The 23,211-nt window shown below is 34.8% G+C and overlaps 3 protein-coding genes, 1 long non-coding RNA gene and 2 pseudogenes across 18 annotated transcripts; 2 read left to right on the forward strand and 4 right to left on the reverse strand.

The window, feature by feature from the left end:
- The first annotated feature begins 4,314 nt into the window (after window positions 1-4,314).
- LOC104705021 (uncharacterized) lies at window positions 4,315-6,211 on the forward strand (annotated as a pseudogene).
- A 3,388-nt stretch (window positions 6,212-9,599) lies between these two features.
- LOC104702994 (B3 domain-containing protein REM-like 2) lies at window positions 9,600-12,304 on the reverse strand. Of its 2 annotated transcripts, none has more exons than XM_010418929.3 (6): window positions 12,105-12,304; window positions 11,935-11,997; window positions 11,734-11,846; window positions 10,689-11,021; window positions 10,112-10,567; window positions 9,600-10,002 (listed from the first exon to the last, which is right to left on the reverse strand). In XM_010418929.3, the coding sequence occupies exons 1-6, from the start codon at window positions 12,172-12,174 to the stop codon at window positions 9,745-9,747; spliced, it is 1,293 nt and encodes a 430-aa protein (XP_010417231.2). In that variant the 5' UTR covers window positions 12,175-12,304; the 3' UTR covers window positions 9,600-9,744. The 2 variants fall into 2 exon arrangements, with proteins under 2 accessions (XP_010417231.2, XP_087315811.1); XM_087459685.1 differs by having other exon boundaries at window positions 10,689-10,967; window positions 12,105-12,273.
- Window positions 12,305-13,764: 1,460 nt separating this feature from the next.
- On the reverse strand, window positions 13,765-14,768 carry LOC147941845 (uncharacterized). The gene is made up of 3 exons (XR_015562518.1): window positions 14,468-14,768; window positions 14,275-14,382; window positions 13,765-14,140 (listed from the first exon to the last, which is right to left on the reverse strand). It is a non-coding gene; the product is annotated as an uncharacterized LOC147941845 (long non-coding RNA).
- A 466-nt stretch (window positions 14,769-15,234) lies between these two features.
- On the forward strand, window positions 15,235-16,867 carry LOC104705022 (F-box protein At3g62230-like). Its single transcript, XM_010421015.2, has one exon. The coding sequence runs from the start codon at window positions 15,340-15,342 to the stop codon at window positions 16,738-16,740; it is 1,401 nt and encodes a 466-aa protein (XP_010419317.2). The 5' UTR covers window positions 15,235-15,339; the 3' UTR covers window positions 16,741-16,867.
- Window positions 16,868-17,716: 849 nt separating this feature from the next.
- On the reverse strand, window positions 17,717-20,180 carry LOC104702995 (uncharacterized). 13 transcript variants are annotated; one of them, XR_015562514.1, is made up of 8 exons: window positions 19,786-20,042; window positions 19,572-19,673; window positions 19,220-19,344; window positions 19,035-19,134; window positions 18,891-18,940; window positions 18,735-18,809; window positions 18,539-18,648; window positions 17,717-18,106 (listed from the first exon to the last, which is right to left on the reverse strand). XR_015562514.1 is itself a non-coding variant. In XM_087459690.1 (7 exons), the coding sequence occupies exons 3-6, from the start codon at window positions 19,322-19,324 to the stop codon at window positions 18,583-18,585; spliced, it is 390 nt and encodes a 129-aa protein (XP_087315816.1). In that variant the 5' UTR covers window positions 19,325-19,344; window positions 19,572-19,673; window positions 19,772-20,036; the 3' UTR covers window positions 17,717-18,106; window positions 18,539-18,582. The 13 variants fall into 13 exon arrangements, 4 of the variants coding, with proteins under 4 accessions (XP_087315816.1, XP_087315814.1, XP_087315815.1 ...); XR_015562513.1 differs by having other exon boundaries at window positions 19,035-19,115; window positions 19,786-20,036; XR_754109.3 differs by having other exon boundaries at window positions 19,035-19,115; window positions 19,572-19,720; window positions 19,786-20,036.
- Window positions 20,181-20,527: 347 nt separating this feature from the next.
- On the reverse strand, window positions 20,528-23,022 carry LOC104702996 (B3 domain-containing protein REM10-like; annotated as a pseudogene). Its single transcript, XR_015562517.1, has 8 exons — window positions 22,832-23,022; window positions 22,426-22,703; window positions 22,241-22,382; window positions 21,857-22,124; window positions 21,680-21,807; window positions 21,316-21,580; window positions 20,971-21,224; window positions 20,528-20,887 (listed from the first exon to the last, which is right to left on the reverse strand). The product of XR_015562517.1 is annotated as a B3 domain-containing protein REM10-like (transcript).
- Window positions 23,023-23,211: the final 189 nt, after the last annotated feature.

Below are 23,211 nucleotides of genomic sequence, written 5' to 3' on the forward strand. Positions count from 1 at the left end.
GAGTCCTTCCCATTATTATATATCTCTTGGATCCCACATGCGTCAAATACGAAGGCAGATTGTCTTGTCCATGCTTCGTGTTCTCTTATCTCTGAAGTTTCTTTTGTAAACCCCTTCCCTCCAACTTGGACAACTAATCGAGGAATTTCATTTTAATTTATTGTTTGGTTGAAAAAAAAATGTAAATAGATACACTTCTATTTAAAGAAAATAGTTGTAAATGAGTTCACAGTTATTAAAATAAAATTAAATTTAACAAATAATATATATTTAATTCTTTTCATAAGTAAAAACAATGTATAAAGGTAAAAAGATAAACTTTTAGCTATAGAAAATAGTTGTTTTTTTTGCTATAATACACTAATGTATATCCATTTACGAATCTACCATATACATTACTACTAGAGATGTCAAACGAGCATGTCCACACCCGAACGGACTTACCGTGACGGTTCTGTATTTTCAGTGATCCGCCGCGGACAAGTCCGCCATGGGCGACAGGCGACGTATCACTGCCTATGTCCGCTCCGCCTAGCTTTGCGGACTAACGGGCATGCTTGCGGGCTTTGACATCTCTACTAACGAGTCGTGGGTTCTTGTGGAGTTCTTCCGTTTCTTGTTTGGATCGCCGCCGTTAGAACTGTCGTAGAAAGTTTCAGAGATTGAAGCCATCTTCGTGTGACCTCATTAGCAAAGAAGTAACTGAAACGAAGACTAAATTCGATTTTTGAAAGAAGCTGTTACTTTCTGTTTTTTTTTGTTCTTACTTCTCTTGTAATGAAACCATAGTTAATACATAAATGCTCTCTTATGAAAAGAAAAATATTATAAAATAACTCTCTGGTTTACCAGTTCGATTACGTAGAGATTGAAATCCAATAATTACGAACCAGAGATGTCACATGTAGAATATGTAGTGCAGATCAATGATAAAGAAGAAATAGAGATTGATGTTTAAACTGGAATTGAAATCAAGGAAGTACTTAAACTGAAAAATTAAACCAAAGTATTAAACTGAAATGGGAAACTGAAAACAGAAATCTCAAGGTGAAGATGTCTCTTCAACCAAATCAAGCTTCATCATCAACAATTGACTGGAAAGAAGGTAATGTCTCATCTTCATCAAATTCTTCATCCTCCTCTACATATGGCAAAGTAATAGAAGAAGGTCAAGGTAAATATATACCACTTAAAAGTTACACAATCAATACCAAATTGTGAAAATTGTTTGCTTACCATTTTCATATGCTTCAAAACGTTTTAACCAATTGCGGCAGCATATTAGTGCTTGAACATTTTTTGGGAGAAGACGGCTTCTGTACTTGTTCAAAACTCGAGTTCCAATACTAAAAGAAGATTCAGATGCTACTGTTGTGATTGGTATACTAAGGAGGTCACAAGCCATTGACACCATTTCTCCATACCGTTGAGAGTTATCTTTCCAATATTTTAAAATATCCAAACTCTCATACTCTATCATGTCTATCGGCAGATCATCTAGATACATTTCTAAAGAAGACTTTCCACTAGTAACAACAGTTTGTTTGCGGAAGTTAATAAAATCCTGCAAATGTATAAAACTAATTTTAGTATCCAAACAAAAGAAATTTACAAGACATTATTTTTCAAACCACATCATAGCCTACATAAACCAAAAAAATTGAGAATTAGTTTACGTAAAAGTCATAAACCACAAAAACTGAGAATTAGTCATAAACCACAAAAAGTCTACGTAATTAAAGTTTCAAATCGAAACGGAGAATTAGTTTTCATAGCCTAGTAAAAGTTTTCATAGCCTAAGAGAGTGAGAATTTGAATACTTACATCATAGTTGCCAAAACTCCCTTTTTTCCTTCATTCTCATCAGTTTGATGATTAGTTTCACGTGTCTCTGTAGAAGATGATGTGAAAATGGACTTATTCTCATAAGATTCAAAAAGAGTAGCAAGCTTACCATGCAAATGTTTAATCTTTATCTGAGCAGAACCCTTGTCGTTCTTTTCAAAACAATAATTGATCAGTGTTAGCTTCAACCTTGGATCAAACATTATTGTCATTGCAAAGACATCACTAACCTCTTCTCAATACTTATCAAACCTTTCTCGCATTGGAACAATCATACTTCTGGTGACTTCATCTTGATTCTGTGAATTCGATATCAACCAATTGTTGATCTTCCAAACTTGCATGAAATACAAGTTTGAAGTTGGATATGTTGAACCTGAGATCAGATTAGTGATTTCATCAAAAGACTCCAAAAACTCACAAATTTGCTTCAATTGGTGTCATTCAGCTTCTGTAGAGTGAAACTTGTAGTTTCTCCCATCAATGACTTTGAGATTACCAAAGGCAGCTCGATACTTGAGAGCCCTATCAAGCATCTTGTATGTTGAATTCCATCTAGTTTTCACATCCATAATCAAGCCCGCTTTCAACTGTAGACCAACCGCTTCAACACATTTTTCAAACAATATCTCATGTTTTTCATAAGCTTGAACATATTTGATACTCTCTATGATCTTTTCCAATGTATCATCTATATCTTTCAGGCCAATCTGAACGATGATGTTGAGAATATGTGCTGCGCATCGCACATGAAAATAGTTTCCTCCACACAACAAATCATTCCGCAACATAAGCTGAGATTTCAGAATATCTTGTGTTGTGTCATTGTTAGTAGCATTGTCTAATGTGATGGAAAATACTTTTTTCTCAATTCCCCAATCCTTCCACTTCTCTAGAATCTCCATTGCTATGTGCATACCTGAATGTGGAGGCGGAAAAGCATAGAAAGCATTTATCTTGCTGTTTAATTTCCAGTTCATGTCAACATAATGTGCTCTTAGACACATGTAGCCCTCATGAGTGATTTCAGTCCACAAATCAGAAGTGAAGCTAATTCTCTCTTTAAATTCTCTGCCTCATTCTCATAGAACTTGTAAACGTTTGTTGCAGCTGTGTTCCGGTTTATAAACTTCACATCTGCATTCAAATACTTCCAAACTGATCTAACTCTCTCATATTCAACATAGGCAAATGGGAGATCATGCTGAATGATACACTTAGCTACCACTTCGTGAAAAACCATATGATCTATCTTTCTAGCTTGTAACTTCGCTTCAGAGTTGAGCATCACCTTCAGTGTTCTAAAACGCGGGCGCCTCGTACGTTTAGGAGCCGCCTATTCTCTACTCGGTGTACTAACATCTCGAATACATCATATTCGGCTTATTATGCGTTTTCTTATAAAGCGGGCGCCTGGGCACCGCATAGACCGCGTATACGACCACCGCCGAGAAGTTCGTACGTTTTCTTAAGTGGGCAAAACCCTAGTTTCGTAATACTTAATGAATACAATCCCAAAATCTATTATCAATATCTCTGTGGCTATACCTCTCGTTTTCATAACTCTCTGTTTTCATATCTCTGTTATTCCATATTTGGTTTGTCTCTCTCTCTATTCTGATTGCTTTCTTCCCAAGGTGAGCTGTTTCACTTTCGTGTATCGTAGTCTTTGTGGTATAATTCTTTCTTTCTAATTTAATATTACTAAACTAATAAGTAATAGTTTAATAGCTTAACTTTCAGTTTTATTGTGTCTCTGATTTACTTTGTTGATGTCTTTGTTTTTGTACCTTTGTTTTATTATTCGTGGCTATGCCTTGTGAAGTGTGTTGTCATGATTTGATTATTTAATTATTAGTTTTTTAGTTGAATTTGTTTTTTGTAATAAAAATTGCAGGGGATTATCATTCTGCTGCTATGGCTGAATCTGCAGAAACATCAGCTTTAAGAAGAAATTCAAAAGATGTTGCTTGGGAATATGGGATGTTGTGTAATCCTAAAAATCCTGATAAGGTGAAGTGTAAGTTATGCGGGAAAGAATTTTCAGGTGGGGCATATAGGATGAAAGAGCACATTGCAAAGATTCAAGGAAATGTTTATGCTTGTCCATTATCATCAAAAGAGGATCAAGAAAAGTGTAAAACTGCTATTGATGAAGCAAAGAAGAAAAGAAAAAACAAAATGATGTCAGATGTTGACTTGAGAAATTCTGTAAAAATATGTGATGATGGGGAAGAGGATGTTGAACTTGGAGAGATGGGAACAAAAAAGAAGCCACGAACACTTGGTCCAATGGACAAGTTTGCATCAGATATTAACCCACGACTTTCTTCCATTCCAACAAAGCAACAAAATATAAGTGATGCGCTTTGGAAAGATAGACTTCATAAAGTTCATCAATATGTTGCAAGATGGGTTTATGTAGCTGGTGTCTCTTTTAATTCTACAGGAATTGATGAGTTTAAGTTGATGCTTGAAGCTGCAGGACAATTTGGTCCAGGAGTTACACCACCAAGTCAATACCTCTTACGTGAGCCTTTATTGAAAGAAGAAGTTGGTAGAGTGAAAGGTTTGTTAAAGACCCAAGAAGAAGAGTGGAAGGAGAATGGTTGTTCAGGAATGACTGATGCTTGGTCTGATAGAAAAAGAAGAAGTATTATGAATTTGTGCATCAATTGTAGAGGAGGAACTATGTTTCGCTCTTCTAGGGAGTGTTCCGAGGATGCTCATACAGGTCAATTTATTTTCGAGTTTGTTAAAGGATGCATTGAGGATGTTGGGGTAGAGAATGTGGTTCAAGTGGTAACCGACAATGCACCAAACAATATGGCTGCAGCTAAGATCTTAAAAGAGAAATTACCAAGCATTTTTTGGACATCATGTGCTGCTCATACAGTGAACTTAATGCTAGAGAGCATTGGGAAACTCCACAACTTTAAGACGGTCATTGACAGAGCTAAAGGTTTCACCATCTTTGTTTATGCTCACCATAAGACTTTGGCAATGATGAGGAAATTCACACAAAATAAAGATATTGTGAGACCGAGAGTCACTAGATTTGCGTCATGCTTCTTAACACTACAAAGTTTAATGGATAAACAAGATAAGTTAGAAGCCATGTTTATTAGTACTGATTGGAAAAGGTGTAAATGGGCAAAGCATCCTAAAGGAGTAGAAGCCTATAAAACAGTGAGAAGTACGCAATTTTTTGGAATGGAGTGAAAATGTGTTTGAAGGTTTTTGGACCCTTGGTCAGAATACTTCGACTAGTTGATGGGGACAAGAAGCCGACGATGGGTTACTTGCATGGGGAGTTAACACAAGCAAAAGTTGAGGTGCGTGGTGGGTTGAACAATGTTGAAAAAAACATACAACCAATCATGAATATCATTGACCAAAGGATAAAGGGTCGGCATGACAATCCTCTGCATTTGAGTGCTTATTTTTTGAATCCTTACTACTTCTACAAGGATTCAACCATCCCATTAAAGGATAATGTACTCTAGTTTTCTCAAGTGTGTGGATGATTTTTTCCCGGATGACCTTACTACACAGTGCAATGTCATCAATGCTGAAATTACTAAGTACAAAAAGAAAGAAGATAACTTTGGGACACTATGGGCCATCAAAGGTTGTGAAGATAACAAAGATGATTATGATCCAGGTTTTCTTCCTTTACTTTTGATTTTTTTCACTATACTTGTCTGCTTTCACATATTATTTGAAATTTATCAATATATTTGTGGCTTGTTTTTCCAGTTGAATGGTGGAGTACTTATGGAACTTCAGTTCCTAACTTACAAAGAATGGCTAAGAGGATATTGTCTTTAACGACTAGTTCATCGGGATGTGAAAGGAGTTGGAGCTCATTTGAAGGGGTACAAATTTATCATTTAATTCATCTGATTCTAAAGTGCTTTGACGTTTAAACTAAATTTTAGTTTAATATTTTAATCTTGATGGTTTTGTTTGATATATGTAGATACACACAAAGAAGCGGAATCGGCTTGATACAAGTCGCTTGAATAATCTTGTTTTTGTCCAGTTCAATACTAGAATTATGAACAAAAGAAAAAAGGTACAAAAGGAGAAGAATATTGATATATTAGTTGCTGATCACGCTATTTATGCTCAAGAATGGATTATTGAGGGTGAAAATGGAGAAGAGGACTTGGATGTGGATTTAGGACTTGGCAGTGGCGAGAGAGCTGGAGAGGGAGCTAGAGAGACATCAATGGCGGGTAATGTGGGTGATGTTAGAGAATTGGATGATGAAGTTGTCATTTCTGATGATGAAGATGAAGAACATGTTGATATTGACTTCGAATCAGATGGAGATGAAGTTCAAGATATATACGGAGTATAAGAAATTGATGGTTAATTTTGCACTTCTTCTTTCTTTCTTTACTGTTTAATTTTATATTTCTTTGAAATTGGTTTTTATTAGTTTTTTTTACTTGGATTTGTCTTAAATCCAGTTGTAGAAGTGAAATATTTTTTCTGTTTGGCATTTCATTTGATTTTATTTATTTATTTACTGATAGTTATTTTATAATGTATATAATATATATATTTATATAGTATATATAAATATCCGCCTAAGCTCCGCCTAAACACCCGCGTATACAGCTAGGCGCTAGGCGTTAATCTATCGCCTAGAGAGCGCCTAGCGCGTTTTAGAACACTGATCACCTTACTATTATCAGCATTACTAAGCCAAACCTACGATTGTAAGAATGTGTACCGTTCATGTGTGAATTGTAGGCATAATCCCTCTTGCAGTGATTGCATTCGGCTCTGTCTTGAAGTTTTCCATTAATAGTCTTCTTAACCACTGTAAAATGCTCCCAACAATTTGCATATTGCTTTCTCTTTGTCGGTTTTGTTGATGTTGCTTTCCCTTTTCCTTTATCTCCTACGACATTATCATGTAGATCATCATCATCATCAATATCAATTGCAGCTCTTTTACCAGATTTAGAGGATCGATCTCCATCAAACTTATTCTGCTTTCTCTTCTTCGGTTGTGTTGATGTTGTCTTTCCTTTCTCCTGTTCAACATCGTCGTCATCAATATGAATTGGTGCTCTCTTACGAGAATTAGATGGCTCTACTCCATCAAACATATGTTGTTCTTTTTCAGCGTTTGCAGCATCAATTACTCTTTGAGACTCTAAGTCTATTGATCTCACATCATAAGAGTCATGTGAGTCCTTTTAAAAAAAACAACTGTTAATCAAACAGTTAAAGACTTGAATCTCAGATCACAAAAGTGTAAAGGATAGAGGTTTTATTAAGTAGACAAAAAAAAGAACAAGTTTAAATCAATATATAGCTTACCATTACGATTCACAATTTAGAGCTCTAGGACTTTGAGGACTGGAGTCGTATATCACGAGACTCTCGTGAAATCATATATGTGGATATTCTTAGGTCAATCTTTTCTAATTATGCTAAACTATTTAGGATTTTCAGCTTTTATACAAACTGTAAACGACTAAATCTTCTAATATCTAATTGGTATTTACTAATAATTACTAAATGTTTTTCTTAACTTTTAAAGCTTCTAGATGTGTTCGCAGGGTTTGGTTTACCTTGTTGGGAACCTTGTTGTACTCCGCGTTGGCCTGTAGCTGCAGATGTGGCATTCTCAGGAGGTACAACAAGTGGAAGTTCTTAAGGTTTCGTAGAGCTCCCGTAACAAGTGCAGAGGCACACCATAGTTCCTAAACAGACAATAAGAATATTAGTAAGTCCAAGAACAAAGAGTCTTCTACCAAGTCTGTCTAAGCATCTTCAAGATGTTTCATTGTGCATTATAGATTCTTGTCACAATATAACTCAAACGATATGAGAATAATATAACTGGATGGAAAAACTTACATAAATATGACAAAGAAGAAGCAGATGTACATTGACAAGTGAAGCAGCTCACGAATAAGCTCCAGATAAAAAGTATAAACTGGTTTCTTCTCCCATTGACCATCCATGACCATACCAGTGACATAAAAAACATACTTCACAAAAATAGCAACAGTTGTTGTCACCAGGATCATATACCTATAACAGAAAACTCATCATCAGATACATAATATCACAAGTACAAGTGTCCTCCGATATACTAAGGATCAGAGAGCAAACACTAGCACTAAAAATATATACATTACAATGAAAAACAGCATAAGCAACTTACTAAGTGAATCTCCATAAGCTCGAACCAAGCTTGCTCATTCAGCCTCTCGACTTCTGCTTCTCTAAGTGATCCCAAGAAGACGAATTTGACCAAATGTCAGAGACTGAGCATAAGAACCAAACACATATTGAGAAGCAGCACTAAACTGATCTTTGAGCTTGATAAATAAACCGTAGCTGGATAAAACTAGTCTCTACTACTGAAAGCATGATAAATTAGAGCCACAGTCACTATAAAACTAAATCATGTGAATGTTCTTAGTCGTACCAATCTGATGCTTCACTCTCTTGTTAACATGACTCAATATCTCAAGAACCTGACAGATGAAATAAACACCACTGAGTCTGAGACTTAAGTTCACAATTTCTATAACTCTTGCTAGTACAATTAGAAATCATCTGACCATAAAAATCAGTTGTAAATCTCTAATTGCCTTGTTAGTTTTAGAAATTGATAAGGCATGGTAAGATGATTTACAACTGATTTTTATGGCCAATCTCTAATCACCCGATGTAAATTTGTGGCTGTGGGAGACGAAGACGAAGAACGGAAAAAGAAGAAGAATAGAAGACGAAGACAAAGAACGGAAGATGCAGAATGTTTCATCAGGTAATCCGCAGACCCGCAATCCGCGACAGGCATGACCGCTTGAACCCGCCGACCAAACGGGTTTGTCCGCTATGCCCGCAAAAATTTGGGCTTCAATGACTAAGCCCATAGCCGCTCCGCTATGCTTCTTATTGGGCTATACCCGCGAGTATTGGCCCGTTTGACATCTCTAGGTATATCTATTAAAATCCACAAAAAAAATTCAGTTTCTTATGGTTGTGTCCCAGGTAAAAATGCTAAGTTGTGTAGTATATATATTCAAGTTAACAAAAATATTAATTCGTTAAGGTTGTGTCCCATACAAAAATGACTTTTGTATCCGCCACTGGCCATAGCAACCATCATCGACCAGAAACTATCATTCGTTGCTAAATCTATTTCTGTTCACCGGAATTTGTTTTCCATTTTGTAACTGTAACAATTTGTTTTACACGCCTTAGGTCCGTTTAGGGATGAGGCCCATCATAAATAAATTTACAAAAAAAAAAAAATGTTTGTATCACAGAAGTGGTATCTAAAACGTTCAGCGTTCGTTGCCCAACCAACCAAAGAAACAACCTGACTCTCCCGGTGTCACCACTCTCCACACGCGGTCTTTTTTGGTGATTCTTTCCGGATTAGTAGCGTATATGTAGACCTAACTGAAAAACCTCCATCCGCACTACCACCCCAAACTAGACTATCTTGTGCCCTAATAACATTATTTAAAATACGTTTAGATAAACAAATAAGGGTATTACTACAAATTTCAAATCAAATTTTCTTAAAAAACAGTATAAAGTTGAGTGTAATCTTTAAAATAATATAATTCAGAGAACAATTGTTTGAATTTACACAGAAACCCGTATTAACATATAAATAATGTATTCTTAAATTTTAGAATAAAATCAAGATAGGAGAATATATATATATATCAACCAACTATAATTAATATAAAGTTTGTGACACAAAATAGAAAGAAAACACATCTTTGATTAAATAACATATACTCCTTTGAATGAAGTAGACATGATAATGCTTATTTATTAGCCAGTTTCTTTAGCTTCACAAACGAAAATAAATGGCTTTCTGAGTTTAACATACTTAAACATTTATGTTTATTCCCCGGATCGGAGTTTGGGACGAAATTGAAGTACCGGGATATTGTCAACGTTGTGCTTGAATTCTAAAGAGAACGAGTCTCCTATCTTCACTCCATTAGCTTCACAGAAGTTTCTCCAACCATATCCTACAGATACGTTTCCATCTCTTGACAATAGACATCCACACCACTCAGATTCTTTTCTACCCAACAAAAGTATCTTTCCGAAAAGTATGTCGATGCCATTAGCTTTCATGAATTGACTTGGAAGAAACTGCAAAATATTTGAACAATCACCACAACTTGTTACTTATTATAATTCAAGTAAAAGCAAATCTCACCTATATACAAAACAAGGGTAATGTTTTTGTAAGCTTACGTACCAGCGTATATGCTTTGACATCTTCATGAAGAAGTGGTAATATCACTAGTAGGTGGTTTTCGATTAGTGATGCTTCATTGATCGGCTCCTCTATGTTCTTGCCTTTCTCACGTTCTTTTCCATCCTTAGCTGCACTGGAAGCAGACACTTTCTTGCAAAATCCTGAAAATTTCGGTTTGGGTCCCCTTTTTATGTATCTTCTAGGCTTTGTCTCGGACAACCTGAGGATAGGAGTTGCATTTTCCCAGATGCACTCCAGTGTAAAGTTTTCACCAATCTCCAAGTTATTTGCTAGAGCAAATTCCCTCCAAGCTTTCCCCAAACTCAGTCTCCCAAAGTTTCTTCCTGAGGTTTCCCGTACAAGATTTGCGATCGTCCTTGTACCATCTTTTCCCAGTAGTGTTACCAGCCTTGATTCGTCCAAGCCATTTCTTCTCATGTTTCCCGATGGAAGATACTGAAAATAAATAAATATATATATATATATATATATATATATATATATATATATATTTGGAAAGATGAATGAAATGGAAGATGCCAACATGCCAATATGGAAGATGAATGAATGAACTCACCAATCTGCAGTTTTTGAGACTGTCATATGAGAGATTTAATGTCACAAAATGGTCCAGGTTTTCTGAAGTTTCATAACAGAGAGTAGCTTTGGAAGGGGAGAAGCTGAGAAAAGGCGTTCCCCACTCTTTCATTAGTTCGAAGGTAAACACACTTCCTACCTTTTTGCCCAGTTCATCACAGAAATGTCTCCAACCTCTGCTCATGTAAAAGCTATTAGAGGATTTGTCGTACCTCAGTTCCAGTTCCCATGAGTTACCCCTACCATCAGTTAAAACAACCTTGCAAAAAAATTTTGGTAGACCACTAGAGCTTGTGAAATCTTGTGGAAGATACTGCAAACAAACAAACAAACAAACAAAAAAGGGTTTAAACATTTTCAACCTTTCCTCATCACACAAAGCTTCGGAAAAAAACTTTGTTTTTGGGAATTAAATACAAGAAAATACAAGTGATCTTTGAAAGTTTTAGAGAATAACATCCTTGTGATAGTTTGTATATAGATGTATATTTTTAATTTGTTACCAACCAATATATAACAAATATTATTGTAATAGCTATAAGTGTCTTCTATAACATATGAGACAAACCTAATCGTAGCATGGATTTCAAAACCTAGTTCTCTTAATACTTTCAAATATCTGAATATACTCAACTAACCTTAGTTGCAAGGCTTTTAATAACCCCTATTTCTAGCTTTGTAATTGGTTGCTATCACCATATAAGACAAAACAAGGTCGAAATAAAATGCAAGTAAGAAACACCAAAGCAAACCAAAATTGAAGTTAAAATAAATTGGAAACCAAAACTGTATTGAGGTTAACTTTTGATTTTATATCAACAAGCTTTCACCTTATAAACCAAACTGGCCACTAACAAAACAACAATCAAAATGGAACTTAAATGAACAATTCAAGAAACATCAGTTCATCTTATATGTGGAAGTTGTTAGTCAGTTCAAGAAAACATCATCAGTTCATGTGAGTGACTTAATTAAGCACATTCGGGCAATAACAATTTAAGAAAACGTGACAAAGGCAAGCGCACCAGAGCATCTGCTTCCAAATTGGAAGCCGTGACAAAGGCAAAAAAAGAGGAGTTGTCCCAACTTTCTTCGGGTATCGATTTCGTCTTCCTCCCTCTTTTCGCTCTCACAAGCACTGTGACATTAAAATCCGACATGTTAATAAAAACCCGCGCGCCTCGGGTACAACGATAGAACGGGACTGAGGATGTTATGTTACGTACCTGCGTTTTCCTGAACATCACCACCTTCCTCTGTCGGACGCTGATGCTTCTTCGAGGTGTTAACTGTGTATAACATGTAAAAAATTCTCTCGTCATACAGATCCATGCACACAAGGCTATTTCAGTTCAGATCTGATGATTATGTTCCGTAGATTAAAAACAAAACTTACCAGTCTTATTATGATCACTGTTTGTGGGGCTGGGTAGTTGTCGGACGTCGCAAGCGCTTACACGAAGCATCTTTGCCTGTGGAGAAGAAAAAAAATATTTTGTTGTAAAAATCTGGTCGGGGCGAAGAAGATGGAAATGAAATTTGTGGTTGTCTGAATGACTTTTAAACCCAACAAGAAGTAAAATAAAACCCTAATGAAAAGATAAGATAAAAATCTTGTGTTACCTTTAAAGAGCTTTGCATTTAGAGAAAATTGACACCTGGGCGCATAGACTAAATATAGAGCTAAGAAAGATGTCAATATATTTAATTTAATGGATGAGCTGCTGAAATTTTTTTAAGTATTTAGCATAATAGATTTGATTATTTTCAACATGGTTTTTTTTTTTTTTTTTTTTTTTCATTTGGTTTTTTTGGGCTTTTAACTTTTAAGAGTTCAGTTTTGTTTAAGTTTTGGGTCAAACTAATAATTGAATTGTTGGAAAAGAGGAAAAAGATAGATTTTTTTTTAAAGTTTGTCCATCTATACTTTATATATATAAGTTTGGTGAAGGTTCTAGAAAAAAATTAAAACCAATTATACACTTAATTAAAAAATAAAAGTACTTAATTGAGGAAATGAATTTTTCTGTCTCTAAACTCAAAACTTCTAACTAGAAAGGAGGGTTCACTTGCAAAGCCCAATTATAATATCAAACAAATTGCTGGATTATTTGTTAAGTATACTTTTTTAGAAAATTAAAATTTAAAATGGGCTTATAGCTAAATATTTGGATTTGCTAAAGTTTCTAAAGATTTTACAATCTAGGTTAGGAGTATCTCAGGTCTCTGGGGATCCCAAATTAAAGTACGGTAAGGTTGTCGAAGCGGTTTCTAATATGCACTGGTGTGTCTTAGGAACCGCCGAGGTACTCAATATCGGGGCTTTGTTGAACAGATGCGTACAACATCACTACCCACATCAGCTGCCGGTGTTGACATTGCTTTGTGGAGATCGGGTGAGAATAAATTTCGTCCGACTTTCTCGGCTAAGTGCACTTGGAATATGATTCGCCTGGAGATGCCTACTAAATGTTGGCATCGCATTGTTTGGTTACCACAGGGGATACCACGTTATGCTTTCATTACTTGGCTAGCCATAAGCCAACAAACATGTTTTTTCTGTGGTGAACCGAATGAGACTAGGGATCACATATTCTTCGCTTGTCCATTCTCTTTGACCCTTTGGATTGATGTTGCAAAGCCTTTGCTTCAACGTGAGATCACACCGGACTGGAATCGCACTCTCCTTCTCTCGCAGGGTTCAGTCTCACCGACTCCACTCTCCTCCGGATCAGCTTCCAATCAGTCATTTACCATATTTGGAGATAACGTAATTAAACACCAATCTCTCCCCAAGTCTTGGCTCAACGCATCATTAAGATCATCTCGTGTCGCCTCACGTCTCTCAACTATGGCTCAGATTCAAAATATGGTGGTTTAGCTCAACGCTAGGCTCAAATACATACACCACCTATAAATTTAGAGCGACATCATGTTTTTGTTTAGGTCCTAGGCACCATGTGTGAGTGCTTCCCGATTATGGTATTACCTATGCTCTCTGTTTCTTAAATTGCATGTACATATGCCTTTTTTATATATAAATTTCACATCTTATATATATATAAAAAAACAAACAAATACGCCCTCAAATACACTATATTATATTGTCTTATATATTCTTTAATTTAGATTGTTTCACTTATGCTATATGTGAAATACACAATTACTATATGTTGCTTACAAACATTACTTATATATAGTCAGAATCAAATATCCAATAATCGTACGTACCAGTGAAGAATATATGTTTTGTTCAATAATCAAATTATATAACACACATAGGGTTTGTGTGATTTCCTCGGGAGTGTTGAAATGTATAAACTTCTTGTCGAGATCAGTAAGCCATGTCGAGAAAGCCATTGTTAACCATCTTGAGTTCGGCATCGACGACGTCTCTCATCGTAAATGAAATAACTACGAAAGTGGAGAAGGCTACCAGGAAACGGAAAAATGTTGTGAGCTTTGTGGCAACCTCCATTAGTACAAACAGTAGAAAACTTCCTTTTGATTTACAAACAGTAGAAAACTTGAAAAGACTCTAAATAGTACAAACAGTAGAAAACTACCTTTTTATGTCGTATAAAACCCGAATAAAACTACTAATAAAAGCCGTATTTAAAAGACAACCAGACCCCGAGAGAATTGAATCCAAACATCTCATCCTTTCTTGACTTCTGAAAATATAAAGCAAAAACAAAGCATTAGAATAAGATATGATTTTCAAAAGTTTGGCACTCGTTTAAGAACTTCCCGACCTACATTTGTTTATGATCTTTATGGTGTTGGAAAGCTGGAAGAGTTAGGGGGTGTAACAAATCATTTGAAGTAATTAGTGTCAAAATAACAAATCATGTATCAAGATCATGCAATCAAATTGCTGATTTTCTGGCAAAAACTATTGAACACAAATTTTCTCTACCATCATTATGTTCCTCAATTCCTTATTAACAGCTTACATTGTAATCATGTTCAAATTCAATCTCTATTTAATAAAATGCAGAAGTTACAAAAAAAAAAATACAAAAAAAACAAAACATGCATCATTCAACTCATGAATCTTAAAAACTCTTTTAAAATTCAGTGTTATTAAAATAGATATTGGGAAAAGTATTTTAAAATCTAATGTTACTGGAAAAAGGATTGCTTTAATTAAAAAATAAAAATATATATCTAAATTTTATGATTTAAGTGGTATATTTAGGAAAATCTTACAACAAATCTTACCAACTTCTTTAAATTCACCTAAAATCATCAAAATTATCTAATAATGGTTAAAACTCAAATGATATAAAATATATAGGTTTGAATGCATCTCCTTTATCTTTAAGTTTGAGTTATATTTTTCCAAAAAGTTAGATACCCATAGTCATTAATAATAATTATGTACTTTAGGTAAATAACTAAATAATAAAAACATAATTAAAAGATAATCAACTTTTTGACTAAAATTTTTTTTTAGCTAATATAAATAAACTTATTTTATTAAATAATGCACTATTTATAGACAACCAGTCACATCAATCACATCTTATAATTTTCAAACCTGGCGCATATATAAAAATAAACAACACTGTTGAATAGCTAAACACACCAATTCTTTCTGAGTCCTTTCTTTTCCAAAAACAAAAACAATGGATTCAAGAAGAAACCAAGACAAAATATCCAGTTTACCGGATTTCATTCTGGTTCTGATCATCTCTAACTTGCCATTGAACGAAGTTGTGAAGACAAGTATCCTCTCGAAGCGCTGGAAGAATATTTATCGTAAATCGATTACGAACGACATCGTTTTCAAAGAGTCGGACTTTGTGACATGTTACGCTTCAAACGATGAAGAAACCAAAAGGGTTACTAGGGTTTCTTTCATTTGCTTCATGCTTGGATGGGTTTTGAGACTTTCAGGTAGAGCCATCGAAAGTTTCGACCTTTATATATCAAAGCCGGTGGGTTTTGAAACACATATCAACTCGCTGATGGAATTCGCAGTTTCCAAACAAATCAAGAATCTAGTTCTTGATTTCTCAGACCCTTCGTGGACTACCAGTAATGAAGCAAGATCAGAAGCAAGTGTGGTTCAATTGCCTGAATGCGTTTACAATCTAATAAACCTTGAGTCACTGAAGCTATTCGCTTGCGGGTTTGATCCATCAAGGCTCACAAACCCGGGTTCGCTAAAAGTTCTCTCTTTTGGTTGGATCCAACTCGAAGAAATCATGTCTTTGATATCAACAACTCCTATGCTCGAGAGTCTAAGCATTCAAAATTGCTGGGACGTTGGTCTAGAAGTGATAACCGAATATAACAACCGGTTAAGAGAATTGGTATTCGAGAATTGCGGTTTCTCCGTGCCTTTTTCAACACTCGACCTGCCCAATATTCTGATCTTCAAGTACTCTGGAAAAGTTCATTACTTTGAGTTCTTGAGCGTGAATAGGATAATGACAGAAGCATATTTAGATTTCGGGGCAGAGACTGAATACGATGATGAGACAGGAACACAACTCTGTGGTCTCCTTTATGATCTATTATCCGCTAGAACATTAACTGTTTGTCCTTTTCTCATTCAGTTGATCCAAGATGGAGAAGATCCGGTTCGATTACGAGAACCAATGGAAACTCGACATTTGGTAATGAAGACAAATCTGCTTCCGAATGAGTTCGTTGGAATAAGGCTTATGATCAATAGCTGTCCGGACTTGGAAACTCTCACGTTCCAAATGGTTGCTCCTAGGCCTGTTCCAATGGCGACTTCAGCGATCGCTCCAGATACTTACTGGAAGTTCAACATTAACCATAGGTGTTTGAAGAAGACGTTGAAGGTTGTGGAGTTGAAGAATTTTACTGGTGGCTTGTACGAGTTACATGTGTTGGAGTTCTTGATTCGGCGTGGTCGTGTGTTGGAAAGGGTTGACCTTTATTTGGCTAATGGATTGGAGCAGAGTCGAAAGGATTTGGCAACTGCTGAAGCTCAGAAGGTTAGGACGTTCGAGAAAGCTTCGGAGCATTTAACGATTACTCTCCATAACGGTTGAAAATGTTTCAATCTTTTCAAGTAATTCGTGAATGCTCAAGGATGAATATTTCAATGTATTTTCGGTTTAAGATGTTTTTAATATATAAAAAGATTGCTTATAATAAATAACGAGATATTCACCCGCAGTACACGACGGAGCTAAATTTGTTTAAAAAAAATACAAAATGTATTTTGTTTGGTAGATTAACTATGTATATGTAACTAATTTTTGTATTTTGTAAATGTACAGTATTTTGCATCAACATATTATGTAGTATCCAATTTCTATGTTTTAGGTGTCTACCGAGCCTTCCAACGAAGCCAACATAAATCCTATCCGAATAAAAAAAATAAAAGGCAGTTTCATTATGGTGGTATACCAACCTCTTGTTCTGGAACTTCCAGTTCCAATCGAAGCATATAGATCGGGAAGTATTTTTTTTCTTTTAGTTTTCACTATAGAGATAGTAGTATTTTAATTATATTGTAGTTTTTCAATAATATCAGTACAATATAAATGGCTTTCTATTTTTGTTCGTTTCATATATAAATAATCTAACACTTTATTATATATATAGTTTATGTGTGCAATAATAATAAAAGTAAGTTAGTTTTTTTATATGAATTATACTAATTGTTTACTTTTATAAACTTTAAATAATTGATTAAAAATATGTGTATATAATATGTTGTCTAGAGCATCTCTCACTTTTGGTGAGTATAAAACCTATTCATCATTTTTTAAAAGTGTATTCTGTATAAAGTTCATTTATAGAGTTATTATTTTACCGTTTTTTAAGCAGAACCATAAAAAAAATTTGGGACCAAGAAAATATATTGATTTATCAAGATTTTAATTTTTATTAATTTATCACTAATTTTAACTTTAATTTATATACATAGTTTAAAATATAGAGTAAATTCTTATATAAAGTATAAAACATTCATCCTTTTCATAAATTTGCTGGGAAAATTTGTCAATTGTTATCACACAATTTATTATTAATTTCCAAATCATATATTACCAAATGAAGATTATAATGGAGAAACCAATTTGGTGGTTACTTAAAAAAGGAAAAATGTCACCAAAAAAGTACAGAAGTTGAAGGTTATTTACCCAAAAAAAAAAACTAAAACCGACACATTATCTCTTCCTTTCTTCTTCTCTAATTCTTCTTAATCTCATTGATTCGATATGTCTCTTACTGATTCTTCTATCCTTTCGTCTTCTTCTTATCCTTATATGCCTGTGACCCACGAAGAAACCGGTGTTCACGCAGTCACTAAGGCAAGCAGTCTCATACGTTTGAAAACGACCAAAAAACTTTTCTCAGGGCCATTATATAGAAAACCAAGATCTGCCCCATCACATATGGTCTCACTCCCTATTAGGAAAAATGCGATCCATTAAATACAAAGACAGAGAAATAATGGTTAGATATTTGTGTTTCTATATTACTTGAGATTGAAAATGGTATATATGTAAACGCAAACTGACCAACTAAATGAAACTTTCATTATGAAAGTTATGAAGACAAATTACCCAGCATCTCTCTACTTTATGTATGAATCGTAAATTCATAGTATGAGCATTAGAAGTTAATGGCTCTGTTTAAGATCCTCAATCTCTCCAAAATCAAATGGAAAGATGTCAATGCTAAAATATGGATAAACTTACCACATGAGCACCAATTAACAGATTTCCAGATTTTATTCTGTTTATCTGAAACACATGCTGGCCATAGCAATAGATGATATTGAAAGCCCTCACTAACGACACAACATACTATCGCAAGTGAGAAGAAAGATAAACTTACATCGCATCAGCTGAGACATTAAAGGCTAATATAGATTTGTTTTTTTATAGGCTTTGACTCTTTTCGTTTCCATTATTTCGTATCACATGTTGTAATACTTCCATCACGTTCTACAAAAAGAAAAAAAAATCCTTGTTAGCCGTGGCAGTGAAAATAAAAAGAATTTAGAATTTGCAGTGCTAGAATATAATTTTACCAATGTTTGCAGCAATGCAAAGAGCTCATTGCCTGCACTGTCTTCAGAAAATCTACAGGAGGCAAACATCTGGTCCTGCATTTCAGTATATAAACTCATTGGATCCAATACAACAATGTTGGAAGTTTGTATATAAACTAAGAAAACCCAACTAACCTCCTCTTTAGATAGATTGGCAGCAGTAGTAGAAGCATTCAGCCCCAAACCTGATAAAGTGTAAAATGAAATATATTCACAATCAGGATATCTGTTTAGAATCATTGTTTTGAAGAAGATCCCTCTCTCATCAAGAGAATAAACCTGTTCCCAGATAGCAAAATATATCATCACTTGATAGGGAGAAAGCAGACTTGAGAGTTGGGCTTTGACTGATGAATGTGTCTGACACTCATTAAGCAATCTTTAATGAGTAGTGGAAATGTCACTGATGGGGCTAGCCAACCAAACTGATTAATGAGTAGTGGAAATCGAAAAAGATAACTCACCTGCAACTGTTTGGGACTGTGCAAATAATACCACCTTCTCCTATGGTTGGCTTGAAACTCAAAAATGAGATTAAGAAGACAAATTTGGTTGTGAAAATTGTCCATCCTTCAAAACCATCTTGGATCTACAATAAAAGAATTAGAAGAAACATTTAAGAAGCCTAACCAATATCAGAGATGCTTCATCTGATCTAATCATCATAACAAAAAACATGTTAAGATAAATGATCATAAACTAATGTTTCTTACAAAAATTACAGATTCAACCTTTTCACAAATACATATCAACATCAAATCTAGAATGTGAACTGATAACATAAGGATTATTAATTTACGGATTTAATGAGTTTACCAGGGAGACCCAATAAAGAAATCAAGGCTGGTCTCGTGGTTGTTCCCAAAAAAAAGCCGATAAGTTTAAGAACCATATGAGCCACAAAGCCGTCGTAATATCCTACCAGCCATCGGATCAAACAGCGGCAGTTGAGAAACAAAGCAAACCTAGAATCATATTGATCGATTAGAATCAAAGAAAACAAAACAAAACCTTACCAGATCAAATTTACCTCTAGGATGGAGATTAGTTTCATCACTCGAGAGTTGATCTTAATCCAATAAAAACACGATAAAGAGATTCCTCACTGCCGCCTCCTCTTCTTGATCCATAGAATTAAGTCGCAACAACTTTTTAGGGTTTCAATTATTTGGAAAAGGGTTTCGTTTCTCAATTACGGATCCCTCAATTAGTATGGAGCAATCCGAATAGGATCCATAAAAAACATGTGGAAATAAGTTAGAACTTCAGGAATTTTTTCATAAATGTTTCTGAAAAAATATATATATATATATATATAGATATAGATATGATAATAAAATTCAATTCCGTGCACAAATTCACTTGCATTCTTGATTTTTTTTTTTAAATATAATGGGGCAAACGGTTGGGGTAAAAAAACTAATCGTTTTGCCATTTCTCCTAATGCAATTGTTTTTAATATTTAATTTTAGGTTTATGGGTTGGCTTTAGATAGATGTGGGCCTAAATTTATTACTCTCTGTTTTAATTAATTTATTTTTGAGCTTTTTATACATATTAAAAATTGATTATAAATGCATTATTTTTTCTATGATTTATAAATTTTTATAACTCTAAAGTCTAAGAAAACCAATAGTATTCAATTATATCTCTTGGAGTTTACAATTCATCAATAATAAGTTACAAACTAATAAATATTACCTAGAATACCTAAAAAAATCTATCTTTCTGAAACAAAAAAAATTCCTATAAAAGAAGAAAGAAACAAATTATTGAGTACTGAATAACACATTATCAATTTATGAACTTTAAGGAGTTGAATATCTAAATATGAATCAGCAATTATGATTTAAACACCAAATATCTAACAAACGTTCTAAATAAGGTTCTCAAAATTTGGAACAAAACTTAAGAAGAGGAACTGTGTCTTCCCAAATCAACTCCAAGACAAAAGACTCATGCATCTTAACGCCGTGAACCTCACAGAAGCCTTTTGAACCTTTTCCTAAACTCATTGTCCCTCTATTGTCCATCAGTAGTGACGTCCGCCATCTTGAACCATATATGTCAAGCATTGTTATCTTTCCTGCTTTGTTGATTCCATTCGCCTTCATGAAGTCTAGCGGAAGATTCTGTAGATACCATTTTTCACATTATATAGAAAGAGTATATGCAGAAAAAAAAAAAAAAAACAGAGTTTTCTTGTGGAACTTACAAGTTTACTTGCAGGTGTAAGTGTTAAAGTCACAAGTTGGTTTTGGCCTGTTGAGTTATTCCCTTCTACGGAAACATATTCTTGTTTAATAGCTTGTGAACGTTTTCTTTGCCTTGTATCTTCACCGGTAGGTTCTGCAACGCCAGCTTTAAAGCATTTCCCTTGCAATGAGGCATCGCGGTAATCTTCTATGCCAAGAAACTCTGCTTTGGTTGCCTTTAAACACTTTCCTTGCCTTGTGTCATTGCTAGGCTCTGCTAAGGAAAAGCCTACTTCATTTATTTGTTTGATTTTTCTTTCAACATTTTTTGTTTCTTGAAAGCATAAAAAGGTAACACAACTTACCAAGTTTGTGCCTATCTTCACTGTACAAAGGGAACACTCGTAGCACAGGTATTTCTTGATTTTGGACTAATTTGAATATGAACGAGTCTCCGGGTTTCTTATCATTAGCCACACAGAAACTTCTCCAGCCTCTTGTCGTTAAAAACCGGCCTGAATACGCCTCGTGTTTCATGTCTATCTTCCATGATTCTCCCTCTTCATTCATTAGAAGCATCTGAAATTTCTTGAACAAACCATTTGACAATATGAACTTCTTCGGAAGATACTGCAGTTTAAGTATAGTCATCATGAGATATATGATCAACACACCTCCCACTGAAATAAAAATCAAAATAGGTAGGGAGTAATATGGAAGAAACATAACCATTCTATCGCGCCATAAATTTGAAGTTGTGACACTGGCCACAAAACAAGAACAGTCGTCTGGTGAATAATCTTCTTCTTCTTTTCGACTCTTCTTTCTTGGAACATTTTCTGTATCAACCTTTGAATCTTGAGGAAGTAGTTTATAAATAATGAATGGAATATGCAAATAACTTACCAAGTTTTTCTTGATCTTCACTGTCTATGGGGAACAACTGGAGCACAGGTGTTTCTTCATTTTGGACCAATTTAAATACCATCTTGTCTCCAGGTTTCTTCCCATTAGCAACACAAAACCTTCTCCAGCCTCTTCTCATGTTAAACCGGCCTGAGGGATATTCTTCGTGTCTCAAGTCAATAATCCATGATTCTCCTTCTTCATTCATTAAAACAATCTTCAATTTGTTCTTCAGACCATTTGACCTTGCAAACTCTTTCGGAAGATACTGCAAATGTCGCCACAAGTTAAGTAAAGAGTTCAATATGATTAACACACACCACACAAATCAAAATTTTAATGTATAAAGTAAGGTCTTAAGGAGTAATAAGAAAGTAACATAACCACTGTGTCACGCCTTAGGTTCGAAGCCGTGACAGTGGTAACAAAACAAGAATCTAGTCAATGGTCTGGAGCAGAATCTGCAGCCTCTCTCTTTAGACTCTTTTTCTGAATTGAAACCTTCTCTGTTGATATAGGAAGAAAGCTCAGAATCATTCTAAATGTGGTAATGATCTCTAATATGAAACTAATTAAGGTTACCCTTTTTATCATCTCTGTATTGAATCTCGCAACAACTTGGTCCTAAAGCTGAGACATGGAACACCAGCTCTCCTTCATGTCTGAAAACGACAATGTCACCGACTCGTAGATCATGTGCAATGGCAAAATCATCCCAACCGTGAGAGAGTCTCCGACCGTCGATCTTCACTTCCCATGTTGTCTCGGATGCGTCTGATCTGAGCTCAGCCGTGTTTCCTTTGTTACTTCCCACTAAATACTTCAAAAAGAACGCCACAGGAATGTCCTGAAAACATTATGCAAGAAGAAGACATTTTTCAAAAAAAAAATATGCAAGAAGATGATTTAGAATTTAGAAACAGAAACAACTTGGTCCGAGAAAGATAAAGAGAAACAGAGAGAGATGGAGAATACGAGATGGTTGGTGAAATCGGGAAGAAGGGGTTGGAAGAAATGTGGGTTGATCGGTGAATATAGAGGTCGATTCACCATATTCCCTTTTTTCTTTTTTTTTGGTCATAAATTTTTCTTTTTCTAAGCAGAGAGGAGACTACTGATAACAACTTTGTCTTTGGCCCCTATAGTGTCTCAAGAAAAAGAAAAACAAAACCTTTCTTTCTCAGCCTTTTTCCGATAAGTAATGTCAAGAAAAACTTTTGTCAGCTTTTTCTAAAAAAGTAATTGTTTCCGAAAAACGAACAAGTTTTGACTAAGAATAGTGAAATAATGTTTGGGAATGAAAGCATAAAAGACTTGATTGATGGAAAATATTCGTTAAATAAACTTAGCAAAAA

The sequence above is a fragment of the Camelina sativa genome, chromosome 7 (assembly GCF_030686135.1).
Source record: "Camelina sativa cultivar CO46 ecotype springtype chromosome 7, ASM3068613v1".
Lineage (NCBI taxonomy): Eukaryota > Viridiplantae > Streptophyta > Magnoliopsida > Brassicales > Brassicaceae > Camelina > Camelina sativa.